Source organism: Sitophilus oryzae, unplaced genomic scaffold, assembly GCF_002938485.1.
Source record: "Sitophilus oryzae breed Bouriz unplaced genomic scaffold, Soryzae_2.0 scaffold_1307_pilon_pilon, whole genome shotgun sequence".
Taxonomy (NCBI): Eukaryota; Metazoa; Arthropoda; class Insecta; order Coleoptera; family Curculionidae; genus Sitophilus; species Sitophilus oryzae.
In genome coordinates, this window is record NW_022145957.1 from 2,750,995 (window position 1) to 2,765,537 (window position 14,543).

The 14,543-nt window shown below is 32.8% G+C and overlaps 1 protein-coding gene across 4 annotated transcripts in view; it reads left to right on the top strand.

Moving 5' to 3' along the window:
- The window catches only part of LOC115874943 (transducin beta-like protein 2), a 173,825-nt gene that overhangs the window by 71,529 nt on the left and 87,753 nt on the right, over nucleotides 1-14,543 (top strand). For 3 of the 4 annotated variants that reach the window (XM_030890253.1, XM_030890252.1, XM_030890251.1), the window contains exon 6: nucleotides 71-2,067. The exons of the other annotated variant lie outside the window; for it this stretch is intronic. In XM_030890253.1, the coding sequence (XP_030746113.1) occupies nucleotides 71-624 (554 nt within the window). In that variant the 3' untranslated portion in view covers nucleotides 625-2,067. Of the gene's footprint in view, nucleotides 1-70; nucleotides 2,068-14,543 lie in introns of those variants that run through there. 4 annotated transcript variants of the gene reach the window in all.

Sequence of the window (14,543 nt, forward strand, 5' to 3'; positions counted from 1 at the left end):
ATAGTTATAATTTTACTTGGTACAACTGAGAAATATGTTACTATAACAATTGTTTTTCTTTATTTTCCAGTGAATTCATCGTTTACCGAAACTGAACCCGTCAAGTATCGACCCAGGAGACTGCACTGGGGAGCGTATAGTTTAGATTGTGAAATGTCTTACACCGTGAAAGGACTCGAAGCTGTAAAAATTACAGTTGTCGGCATTTCCGGCAATCCAGTTTATAACGCATTTATAAAACCTAAGAATAAGATTGTAGATTTCAATACGAGATTTAGTGGCGTAAGTGAAGTGGATTTTGTGAAAAATAATCCTAAAAGTTTAGAGGAAGTGCAAAGAGATTTGAAAAAATTCATCTTTGATGAAACAGTGGTGGTCGGTCACGGACTAGAAAACGATTTTAAAGCGTTAAGACTTATTCACAAGACCGTCGTAGACACGGCGTTCACATTTCCCCATTCGAGAGGGTTGCCCTACAAACGTTCGTTAAAAGGTTTAACCAGTGATTGTCTACAACGTAATATTCAATGTAGTGAGTCGGGCCACGATTCTTTTGAGGACGCGCGCGCATGTATGGAGCTTATGATATATCGAGTGAGACGAGATTATAAACTATGCCATTAACGGCTGCAATTTCTATACTAAACAAGTTTAGTAACTACCTAGGTTTGAATTCAATCAGTAACTGTTAATGGCATAGTCCAAATCACAATGAATTTGTTCATTTATCTGGTTTGTTAAATTTACTCATACATGTTAAATTTAACAGTTGGAGAAGTGTGGAGATTTGGGTGATTAATAATTAGTAAAATAGAGATTGACTTAAGAGGTTGTGATTTAGTATTCTGTCAGTAAGAGGGTAGGCAAACATTTCTTAATAACATTTTTTATTTGATTTTAATATTTCTCGAATAAATATTGTATGTTTCGTACACTGCTAAAATTTTAATTATTTGAGTTAATGAAGTTATTAAACATTTTTTATATAAAACTACTTGGACAAATGTTTTGCAACAGAGCACACTTATATCTGATTTCTTAAAACTTTTCAATATTTTTAAATGCTTTTCTACCCTTTTTTTATTTATATTAGAATGTTACACATTTCATTATTCATCAGCTTTTATTTATTGTAAACGCCAATCATATTTTCACTGTTTCTTTATATCACTAACATATCAAGTTAATGTTACTGTTTCATAGAATATAATTTTTAGTATTAGATGTGATACCCAGAATCTCATTTTTTTCACAAACTTGATTGTGATATTTTGTGGCTTTACTTGACTGTTTTACAACCCAAGACTTTCTCATAAAGTGACCTTATCTTAAGTAACAAACTTGAAAAATGTAAAATATTAAATATAAGCTGTGATAGTGCTTGTTTCATATTTTATTATATTTAAGTAGTATTAAAATTACAGTTCAACATAATAGTAATATCAAGGATGACATATTTATACATTATATATATGTCTTTCATAATTTTTACATTTTTTTTGAGTTCGGACTAAACTTAAATGTAAAATATAAAAACAATATATTGTATTTAAATTTTATAAAAATCATTTTTTTTGTCTGTAACTTTGTTAGTTCCTAAGATTGTACTCACAGTGATGAAATTACTTTCCTATCTGTTTTAAATTAAACTATTGCTTTTAATATAAAAATTGAAACATGTATTACTGTGATATTATCTTAAGTAAATTTAAATTATTTTTGTATACTTATTTGTGGTGCTTTAAATTTTTTTGGACCGCATTTTTATGTTTCTTTTTAATTGGTTGACGTTCAGTCATCATTTTAGTTTGCCTGAAAAATTGAATGAAAGTAATTACCTCAAGCAACTTTTTATTTTGCATACTGCCACTACTTATCAATCATTGTATAAATATATTTTGACTGAAAGTATGTTTTAATTTGATTATAGTGTTTAAGTATTATTTTGCGGTATTAGCATATTTTGTTTTCAAGAGAAAATATGTTAGGACAAAATGGCTGTGTTTGTGAAAAATGAAGTAGTTTGAGAAAGTAAACTATTTTTATAATAAAATTTACTATATTATGTAGGAAGTGTTTTATTTCCCACTTATAAGTATTCTATTTATATTTATTGCTTATTTAATGTAGGTACCATAAAAATTAAATATCCAAATACGTACAGATTTAAATGAACAATGAATTATCGAAAGTTGCAATTGTTGAAATCGAATGTTTAGCTCAATTAACATAACATTATTATGGTTTAGACTGGTACTAAAGTGGAACCATATAAGTGAAAGTTCTTTTCGAGTAAATTTCTCCTTTGATAGCGTTAAGTAACTAACCAAATAAACAGATTTACATATGCTGACTGAACTTGTTGGCCTAGATTGCTTTTTCGTGTTGGATTTTTTTTAACTTTTCAAAATGATAACGAAATATTAAAAATCCCATCAAAAACATAGAATTTAAAAAAATGCCAAGTCTCGCAACACAATTCCTCCGCTATAAAAAGTTGTTAGATCTCATGTAAAACCAAGTCAGTTTATTTTATTTAGTCTCTCTTTAAGCACGTATTTAACATTTTTGTTATAAATCGTTAGTATCAATATTAGTCATCTTTATTTCTATAATATTATAACGACTTGGCAATTGCATGCACGGCACCAGAATTATAAAAAAGAATAATCTACTATTTCGATTAAAGTAAAAAGTAAAGATTTCAGTTAACGTCTCCTTTTTGCTGCCAGGGCTAATCTGGACCTGGGGCCTACTTTGTTTACGCGGAATCCAAACCGCGGTCCTCGCTCATATCATCATATCGTCAGTGGCCTACCGACTTAGGAAGTGTCTAAATTAACTCTTACTCACGAGATATCCGATCTCATCCGGCCTCGAACCGGCGTGAATGAGCAGTATGTATCAATAGATTTGACACTTTTCCTTTGGACAACAGCACGATACAGAGTTTCAAACCGGTCACCCGTCCATCCACCAGTATCGCCTTACGTCGCTTAACTTCGGTGTTCTAATGGGAACCGGTATTTCAACGTAGCTAGGCCGTTGTCCTATTTCGATGACTAAGTAAATCTAAACGGTGCATTTAAGAATAAAGTTTTTTAATTACTATAGAATATCATATACCCCGCTGGCAAGCGAACCTTTGGGTCGGCGGTTACATATAGGAGTGAGTCGTTATGGCAATCTAGTAAGTCGAAGTGAGCAAAAATACTAAGTATTTATTACATAGGTACCTACTTAATCTGACGCTAGATTCCATGTGCTTGGGAAAATACTCGTCTTCTGTCTTTATTCAGTATATCTTATTTTACTAAGCGTGTTGACCGTACTCTTCGTACACATGAAAACCGGCACCCAAGACCAGAAATGCCGACCTTTAGTATATAAAAAACTTTGGGTGTATTACGTTGGTCTTGCTTTATTATAATAAACGATGTTCATATATTTGACTTCTATTTTTTGCATGTATAAATTTTACTATTAAATTTTATTTTTTACACTACACATAGATTTACATTAGATTTGTTAATGTTTAATAAATAACTTTTAAGATGATTTTCATATTTAAAATGAGAGTTTTAAGTGAAATTATGCAAATGAGAGTATTTAAATTCAGACCCTCTCAATAGATGGCGCCACTAACATGGAACCATTTTTAGTAAAGCACTTTCTTTTTCTTGGTATATTCTTTGGAGGTAATTACCTCCATTTTCCACCCGTATATGTGTCCTTGGCTGGGTCACCCTGTATAGCAATTCTCACACAGTTCGTAATACACCGTCTGTCGTGTTTTTTCAAGATAGCCGTCGGACGGAGCATACGCGCCCATGTGAAATTGTTCATATAAACTCATGGTACTTGCTCGATGTCGCGGACGGTCAGGACGGAGCCTCCGAGACTTCGAGCAAGTACCATGAGTTTATATGAACGGTTTCAAATGGGCGCGTATGCTCCGTCCAACGGCTATCTTGAAAAAACACGACGGACGGTCCGCTCCATTTGAAAGCGCTGTTATTCCCAATGACTAAAGAATTCAAGGACATGTAACGCCCATATACGGGCTGCAGCAGAATTTGTGACCTTAGACGCCATTTTTTTGGAAGTAACGAATGAGTCATCAGCTGGTCATCAGCGACAATTTTTAGCGATTTTTAATAGTTGGTTGTGTGTAGTGAACTTTGTGTAAATATTATTATAAAATGTAATTTGTACAGCTTTCAAATTTAAAAGGCGTAATGATAAGAAAGAGCCAGGAGTTAGGTTTTATAGGGAAATAAACAGTCCACTCCACCTTTTTAGCAGTTTTTTTTATTGAATTCGATAATTATTTTTCTGATATTATATGTACTTGATTTGTGCTATACGTCGATACTAGTTTTGTACCTTTTGTTAACATTTTAATACGTTTTTTCGTAATTAATTAGTATGATACCTCCGCATACACCATAGGCGTAGTCAAAACATTTATCAAACATACAAATATCGCTTCAAGCGGCTATGTTAAGAAAAATATGTGCCACGGCACTGTTTGGAAGAATGGTCACACTTTGGTCTCGGGTGTTATTTGTCGTTGTATTCTTTAGTCGTTTATTTGACCAATATTCCTAATTCAGATTATTGTAAATACGAAAAATAAAATTCGAAGAAATACATATGTTATGTAGAAAATATGACGCCCATCGATCGACTTATAAAATGATAAGCTCCCTCTTTTCGATATCCAGCTCGGTGCCAGCGTAATGTTAAGAATTGAGTGACGCATAATATGTTTTCTGTTTTTCCGTGTTTAGAACATTGTTGTTTTAGTGGCGAAATTCTCTCAGAATTTTAATGAAATTTTTATTTGCATTATAAACAGGGTTGGCATGATTTAAATCAAATGATTTAAATCATGATTTAAATCGTGATTTAAATCAAGTGATTTTTTTAATTTTAATCATGTGATTTAAATAAAAAAAAATAATTTTATTGAAACTTTATAATAAATCAAAAAATAACTGCAAAGTGTAAAAGTTATAAAAATGTGTCCTAGAAAACTATAAACATTTTCTATAACAGATGTAACAGATAATAAATCGAAAAATAATTGTAAATGTTATAAAACTATATAGAAAAATATCTATTCATCAATTTAATTGTTGGACCGATTTTTGAACTAATTTCGTGAATCCATTAGACCGCTAAATGCAGGGATTTATTTAAAAATTTCTGTATAAGTGACAAAAATTCGCTGTTCGAATACATATCATTCGCCAAGTCTAGTGCTAGGTTCTTCTAATATAGAGACTATATCTTTATTCCCGAGAATCTACAATTGTTGTCAGAAAATATGTTGTTTTATATTTTTTTTGAAACGGTTGTATGTTTCCAAATTCCTACCGACATTTTGATCTGCAGTAAGTATACTTTACACTTTGATATTAGATAATACATACTAATTTCATTCTCGACTTAAGACTATTTCCGAACAATAGTGTATTGTTTTATTAGGAGTAAAAATTATACTTTTTTTGACGATGCTGTACATTTGAAGGACCATCGTAAAGCTATTCCGACGTTACAGGGAGGCACAAAAAGTACATTTTTACTCCGAATAGAACATACTATTTTTTTTAAACATTACAAATAATTTTTTAATCAATTTCACACATTGCAAATAATATAAACAGTAATCGAACAATAATTTGTACACTCGTTGAATTTGACACTTAATATCAGTTTAATAATATATTTTTGTACTTTTGTGCTTAGGCATAACAGTGCTTTACTTTTATGCCTAGGCGTTAAAATGACAAAAAATTAATACTTTTGAGACGTTTGAAAATAAATTTTTTGATCTGAAGCGAACGACTTTTTTTGCCGAGTATATTGGTGGAATATATGTGGAAAAATCACACGCCCCGTAGAACTGTTAATGTTAATCTAGATAGATTTAGTCATTTAGGATAGGACTTTAATTGGAAATAAGTCCTAGTCATGTGCAAATCCGATTTAAATATTGTTTTGAATTAAAATCAAAAAATCTGATTTAAATAAAAAAAATCTGATTTTTTTTATTTATTTTTTTAAATCATGATTTTTTCCAACCCTGATTATAACTGTATAGGATGGCGTCTCTCATACGACGCGACGCGGAGGTTGCATGGCTGCTGTAATGAAATTAAATTTTGTGAGTATTTGTAAGTTGATTTAGAACATTTTTTAAAAATATAGAGAGATCTATAGGGAATCCCCAAAAAAGTTACATAATATTAAACTTGTAATTTTTGTATTTTTTTAAAAATGAAAAACAAATTTTAAATTTCAGTGAAAGCTACCTAAATTGGAATTTACCCGGTATAGCCTAATATGTAATTAAAATAACCATTGTACTCTAAATGAAATTAAAACTTGACCCAAAAAGTTATACAGGGTGAGACAAAATTAATATTGAACATTGGTCACATTTAACAGCAAGTTACTCTTTTATTTTAAATGGAACACCCAGTATATTATTCCGATATTCAATGGGGAAAATATCTCTTCAAAATACTATTAAGGTTGTTAATAGAATTGTTGGTTTAAGTAAAACGTGTAACTTTTTATTACCGTTGTATCTTTTTAAAACCAAACCAAAACAAAACTACATACTACGCTATACCGGATAAATTATAATTTAGGTAGCATTAATTGAAATTTAAAATTTGTTCTTCTTTTTTAAAAATTGTTAAATATGTCAACAACCTTACATTTTAGCCATATACTTCTCTAATGAAACCCACCTTTATTTTTTTCCTAGAAACCGAAAATCAATTAATATGTAGGGTGTTCCATTACAAAAAAACACAACTTTGATATGTAACTTTTTTTGGGGACGCCCTATAGAACTCTCTATATTTTTAAAAAATGCTCTCGATTTACCTACATATACTCATAAAATTTAATTTCATTACAAGCTGTTGTTCTCTTTACAGTCTCCGCGTCGGCGTCGTATGAGAGGCGCCACCCTGTATAGGTATAGTCTATCCAACGGATGAACCCTGGTAGTTACGGTTTTGTCCGTCATTTTAATTCACAGGCTAATTGTATTTTCTGTCATTTTTTGGATGTCGACTGTCTACGTCTTCCCTAAGTTGTCGGATAGACTGTAGTTGTTTTTTTAAATGATTTACTTTGACTTTAGTAGACGGTAGACGATACTATTCACTGGATGGTATTTAAGCTAATCGTTAACTGGCATTGATTGTAGCTATTTTCTACCAGGTTAAAAATATTCTTCTCTTTGATCTCCTTCAATGAAAAGTCGAAATGAAAGAAACTAGTTTCGGGAATATTTGTTTTCATCAGGCCGCAATTATAAATATGTAATATAAAAACTTTTTTTAATTCAAGTGTCATGTATTTAAGGGCGGTTTTAGAAAAAAATTCTGGGGGGTGGGGAATTTAAAAAAAGGTGTGTGCGCTATGTGCAAAAGTAACAAATTAAAAAAATATATGTTTTTACGCGTAAAAATAGTTTTTTTGTGTGTAACAAATAGTTTTTACGTGTAACAAAAATAGTTTTTTGGGTGTAAAAAATATTTTTTTAGGCTAAAAAATAGTTTTTTATGCGTTTCAAATAGTTTTTACGTTTAACAACTAGTTTTATACGTGTAAAATAAAAAAATAATAAATAATTTGATTGACCTTTACAAAATTTGTATTAAAATAACAATATTTTTGATAAATGCTTAAAAACGTGGACTGCTTAAAAATACACGTCGCGTCACTCGTTGGTGTAATAAATACCTAAAGAATATTCTGTATCTGAGAAGCCAGCTACAGTCTCAATTTAAAAAATAAAAATAAAAAAATTGTAGACTGTAGCTGGCTAAAAATATTTTTTAAAAAAATTGTAGACTGTCGCTGGCTTCCCAGATTCTTCAATATTAAGGATATTACCACAGAATATCTAGCTACGCAAAAACGAAAAAAACAGCTCTGATCTATTTTAATATGTTTAAATGATGTAGCAAATTTGAAGGTAGGCTTTATCAGGAAGTATTACGATATGAATTACACAATGGCAACACTGCACAAAATTCTTTTAAATTTTGTTTGTAGAAAACTGTTTTCTTTTAAATTTATTGCCCTCTATTATGTAGTAGCGAAACTACCACATCAAAATATCTGATTTGGAGACAGGCTTTTAAAGCCTGTCTCCTTTTGCTACCTACAATTTTATACATGTAACGAGGCTTCTGTTGCGTAGCTAGATATTCTGTGATATTACCCTGTTACTATTTGTAATAGAAATTAAAATTGTCATTTAAATAAGAATTAGTTTTTACCACAAAAATAGAAATTTTTATTATAGTAAGCTATGATAAATTTACAATGAAGAATCTATTAAGAAATAATTTTTATTTTTATCGATGGAAGTTCGACGGTTTTGCAAATATTTGCGGCTTTATATTTTATATGGCATTTTCCACAGTAAATTTTCATCAAAGCCACCCAATGATTTTTTACTCGTATTTTATCTTTGAAAGAACCATATGAAATAATACTGCTTGTGTCTGCGATACCATTAAACATTTTGAAACACAAAAATGTTCATTTTTAAAAACATTACAAAAGCATTCCATTTAAAAAACAAAGCAAAATTATTTTATATTTTAGAAAGTTTGGCGTAGAATTTTCAACACTCTGTATGATTTAAGATTACGATATTTATAGCAAAGTAATTTTAGATCATCTAAAGTAAATATTTAATATAGTTTTGATGTCAGGACAGTTCTTGTATTTATAATAATTTTTTTAAGTAAGGTAGAAAAAAATATATTTCTTTCATTTTATTATTTATTTTTTTATTCATATCTCGGAAATTACCGAAATAATTTCACTCGTATTTTAGGATTATGTAAAGTGATCTGAAAGGAAGCCAAAGATGCAATGATATACAGGGTTTTCCATTAAAAAAAATCATCCCGATCCACTTACTTTTTTGAGCCACCCTGTAGAACTTAAAATATTTTCCTGAAATACATCCTCGTACATTCTTTAGGTTTGCACTTAAACAAAATTGCCAAGTTTTTTATTCTAGGAGTGACAGATACACGCACTATTGCCGGACCCTGTAGATAATCAAAAAGCAGTTTATCTGTTTGGAATTCATAATTATTATAGAAAACCAATAGAATTGTAAATTTGTCAGTACGGAACTACATGGCTTCAAACGTACTGTTACACGAATAATAAGTATAAGTTGTATAATCAGTGATTTTTAATTCATAAAATATATAGTAATGGCAGTGTTCCTGGTTGATATTTCAAAGCAGTGGCGGCACGTCAATAAAGACGGAATTACATTACTATCACGTCACGTAAATTCACGTGAACACACATGAGCAGTAAATTTGATGAGACCGATGTTTTGCATTTATTTTGTTAATCAACACATCAAGGGTGAACACATTATTGTCACTTGGGGGATTCATGTGAAATCACGTGATATTGCGAGTTGTTTCGCGCTCAAATATTCTGTTTTAACATCAATTTCGTGAGGCGTGAAAACGTGAGGGTTGGAAAATGGAAGAATTTCTAATAGAAAAAGTGCGTTTACACGAGGTGCTTTACAATAACCGATCGACAATAAATTACTCTCTTTTCAAATTAAAGTCATGAACCTAGTTTTAATATTATCAGCAACCACAAGTAAACTACATGCGTTTTCTAAATCTCCTTCAAACTGAGAAGATGAACATGAAGAACTATTTATTTGATTCATTATTACGTTAAGTATAGGACCTAAGTTGTTAAACTTGAGAAGAACGCTGAACGAACGAGAAATTATTGCTTTCCGTTCATAATAAAATGCGCATATATGAAAGAACGACGTGATACTAATGTGTGTTTCCTTTAAACCACACGTGAACTGACTTGAGTTGATCGCGTTAAGTGCTGCCTGACTATCGGATAGGATGGCAATTTCCTATTTTCGATAGTTCCTATCTAAGATAAATTGTACGCATCTTTCGATAGCGCAAATTTCTGCCTGAAGGATACTGGGGTAGGTGCCCATTGGTTCGGAGTATTCAGTTTTCGGCCCAAATACTCCTATCCCTGTCCCTGCTTTGGTTTTGGAAGCATCCGTATACCACATGATGGTATGGTCTTTTATATGCTGAGTAAGCGTCTCTTTCTTCCAATCCTTTTTATTACTCAATACTACAGTGAGGTGTTTCTCAAAGTTGTAAATTCTTGGTATGTCATCCACTGGGAGTTGGAGAAGTGGAATTCTCTTTTGAGGGTGTTCCAAGCCCATGACCTGAAAATTCTCCCAGTACTGTTTCCGTCAGTAACCATTCTAATCATTGTCGCATTGGCATAACTACCGACGACAATGTGCAGTGGTGTTAGGTCTAAGAATGACCTCCATTGCTGCTGTTGGACATGTTCTCATGGCACCTGTGATGCAGATACATGCCAGTCTCTGTACTTTGCACAGGTTTGTATTTTTGTATACCAAGCAACTGCTCCATAAGTAATCATGGGTCTTACTATCATGGTATACATCCAGCGCAAAATGTTAGGGGAGCAGCCCCACCTATTTCCCGCCAGTCTTCTGCATATCATGAGAGCTTTGTGGCTTTGCTGGTAATGTTCTTAATATTCCTGTTCCAGAGAAGTTTGCTATCCAGGGTTATTCCCAGATATTTCACTTCCTGTGATGGCAGTATTTCCTTTCCATCTAGATGGATTCTTTTCAAGTTTTTCAAACTTCGCTTTCTGGTGAATGACACTACTGTGGTTTTATCTGAGTTAATACTCAGCCCGACAGTCCTGCACCATCTCTCAGCGATGCGGAATCCTCTTTGGATAATATCACACAGGGTGCCTTCATGTTTCCCCCGTGCAATGATGACTATGTCATCTGCGTACCCTATGCAGTGTATTCCCGCTAGAGTTAATTCTTCCAGTAGTTCATCCACTACCAAGCTCCACAGTAGGGAGGAGGTCACTCCACCTTGTGGAGTTCCTTGCGTTGTTTTAACAACTACAGTTTTGGTACCTATCTCAGCCTCTGCTGTTCGTGTTGAGAGTGTCGTGTCGTGTTCGTCCCAACACCAGCGAATTATCGTACTGTTCACCCCTCTTGTTTCAAGAGATTGCTTGACCACCTTGTGAGGTATATTGTCAAACGCCCCTGCAATGTCCAAGAAGGCACAAAGTGCTGTTTCTTTGCTATCCAGGCTTGCCTGTATTAGCTCAGTTAACTGGTACAGAGCAGTTTCTGTGGATCTGCCCGCTCTATATGCATGCTGACTATCGTGCAGTGGTTTAACCTGTAGATGATTTACTCTAATATGGTTGTTCACTACTTTCTCCATCGTTTTTAATATGAACGATGTGAGACTAATATGCCTAAATGATTTGGGGTTAGCCCAGTCAGTTTTGCCTATTTTGGGTATGAAGATGACTTTAGCTCTTCTCCAGATGGTTGGTATATATCCCATCGCTAAGCTGCTTCTTGTAATGTTTAATAGATGGAGTGTAGCTATTTCCTGACCCTTCTTTAGAAGGGCAGGAAAAATCCCATCTATTCCTGCTGTGTTATAACGCTGAAAGGTGTCAATAGCCCATTTCAGTTTTTGTTCTGTTATTACTAGCTTGGCCGTCTCCCAGTCTTCCCTGCGAGGATGGTGGGGTTCGGTCGGAGCTACTTGCGTATCAATGGATATGCTACCTGGAAAGTGTGTATGAAGTAGCAGGTTAGCTCTCTCTTCATCTCCTTCCGTGTAGCTTCCGTCAGGTTTCTTAAGTGCCATGTTGGGGATGGGCCCACTCTTGGCCATAGCTTTGTGTAGCCTAGCTGCATGATAAAATATCCGCGTTCAAGAGAATATATATTTTGATACAGATGAAGAAGTAGCATATATGATCTAAGTTTATTAGTTCCCTCGAGGATGTCCCATTCATTTTGAAGTATATTGAAGTACACTTTTTTGTGGAAATTTCTGAAATCGACAACAGATGGAATCTGCTCATTCAAAATATTGAATGAGCAGATTAAAAATAATATATGACATAATAATGTAAGAGCGTTGCCTCGTTAGCCAGTTTGTCTGCTCGGTCGTTACCAGCAATGTCAGAGTGTCCAGGAATCCACATAAAGTTAACATTATAGTTTCTTTCAGTAAGTTTATAGACTAGATCTCGAATGCTGCATTTTAGGGAGTTTAAAGAAGCAATACCGTTGAGGGAAGTAAGTGAATCATCGGCTGTTAAAATGCCAGAGAAATTAGGTAATCTGATTTTTTTATTAGAAACCGGGCTGTAAAAAGCACAGCCAACACCTTGGTCAGATTTCGAGCCATCTGTGTAAAAATAAATATAGTCACGATATTTTTTGTCTAAGATTTGTATTAGACTAGTTTTGTAAAGATATCTGGATGTTTCAGATTTTTTAAATTTACAAAGTTCCATATTAACTGAAATAGGATCCTTCCATGGAGGGGGAAAAAGTGGATACAGTGATATTAGGAATGTTTTGTTGGGAGGAAAATAGGTGGTATCTTATATTAATGGGGCGTTGGTATTTTAGATGAACAGTATACGTTTCACTGTCTTGTAAGTCGAAGAACTTGCCATAGTCAATCAAAAAAGGCTTTGACTTAATGGATATTCCGTAATTAAGAGTATGGGGAATTCTCCTATGATACAAGGAAGAATATCCAGATAAGACATAAAGACTCTCCACCGGTGTAGTGCGAAAGGCACTCAAAGATAATTGTAGCCTCTGGTGGAGTATTGTATCCAAGTATTTTAGGTAAGACTTTCTGGCAGAGTTATAGACAACATCACCATAGTCAAGTTTAGATAGTATGGAACTATTAAGTAGTTGAAGAAGACAAGTTGGATGGGAACCCCATTTAGAATTACCAAAAGCCTTAATGATGTAGAGATGTTTGAGACACTTTCATTTAATATAAGATATATGAGACTTCCATGATAGTGAACTACCCAAGATCAATCCAAGAAACCTATGTTGACCTTCACTAGGAATAGGATGATTCTGGTATTTAATATCATCAATATGAGTGCAACTTCTTGTTTTGCAGAAGTGCATTACAGAGGACTTTGAAGCAGAAAAGGAATATCCAGTGCAATTAGACCGTTTTCGAAGGGAATTATGATTTTGTTGGATTTTTCTCTGACAAATTCTGGGTGATCTAGAGGGTTTTGGTATGTGATAGGCCAGGTCCGCACACGTAAATACGACAGTTTTGGTACGTGACAGACTAAGCCCGCAGGCTAAACCTGGCTAAAGTTAGATTTATTTGGTAAAAACTTTGCTCGCCTGCGTTCTTTGCTCCCTGCGACATTCTAGCGACAATAGATGGTATTAAGCCGGCACATGAGCACATGTAATTCGTGCACTAGCAGTTCATATATTTATTTTCTCGTTATTCTAACAGTTCAACATTACGAATTGTATTATAAAACTTTATTTTTGTTAGGTTAGGTTAGGATGTAGTTTCAAAGGTCTGAAAAACTACTTGGAAGCGTCTAGAACCTTAGAAATCAGTTCGATCAATTGAAAAATGAGTATGATAATCTTGCAACTGAGTGAAACATTGCAGCACGAGCACGATTTAATAGTAAATGAAAAAAAAAAACGATCAAACTTATATTTTGATGAAAAAAATAAACCAAATATGTTCGAAACAAACAAAGATTTTTTCGAATTAATATATTTTACAAAAATTTTCACATAAGTCAAACTAACAGGAGATTTTCTGGTTTATAGGAAATAGAAAGTAACTTTAAAATTTCAATGAAATCTGTACTTTTCAGTTATTCTGGATATTTCAGATATTCTGATGCAGAATAATTATGACAAGAAGTAAAGATGCCCCAGAACAAATATATTAGAAAAAATTCCAAAATATATTTAATTCTTTTACCTATATGTTTTATGTTTGGTTTGGTTTGGTTTGGTTTGGTTGTTGGTTTGGTTTGGTTAGAAATATAGCGATTGATTTCCTCTTAGAAAAATACATACAGGGTGACCATGGATGAGCGTGCATTAGAAATTTCTGGAGAACTAGAATATCTAGATCAGAGATTTTTTTGTACATCATTGTTTCATAACGAGATCTATCGTTTAAAGATATTTTCAATATGGCGGCATTTCCGGAAATACCGGAAGTTGACAACAACTTAAATTTTATTATAATTTATCTACTTATTTTATAAATAAAAATATTATTCTGATGTTGAACTTGTGTTAGTTATCTGCTTTCAGATACACTCTATATCAATAATTTTTTGGCATATGCAGAATGTACAAAGCTTTTTGTACCATTTAGGACCATCGTATAAAAAACGTCGTATTTTCCTTAAAACAAAAACAAAAAAAAAACGATCAAATTGTTTTTTTCTAATTTCAATACAGATTAGTCGTACTAGGTAAAAATTTTAATTTTTTAAAAATTGTAAATTTGTCGTAAAAAAGATTCTTAACCAAATTTTCACTCTTATAAAACACCCTGTATACGAGAATTCGCTAAATATAT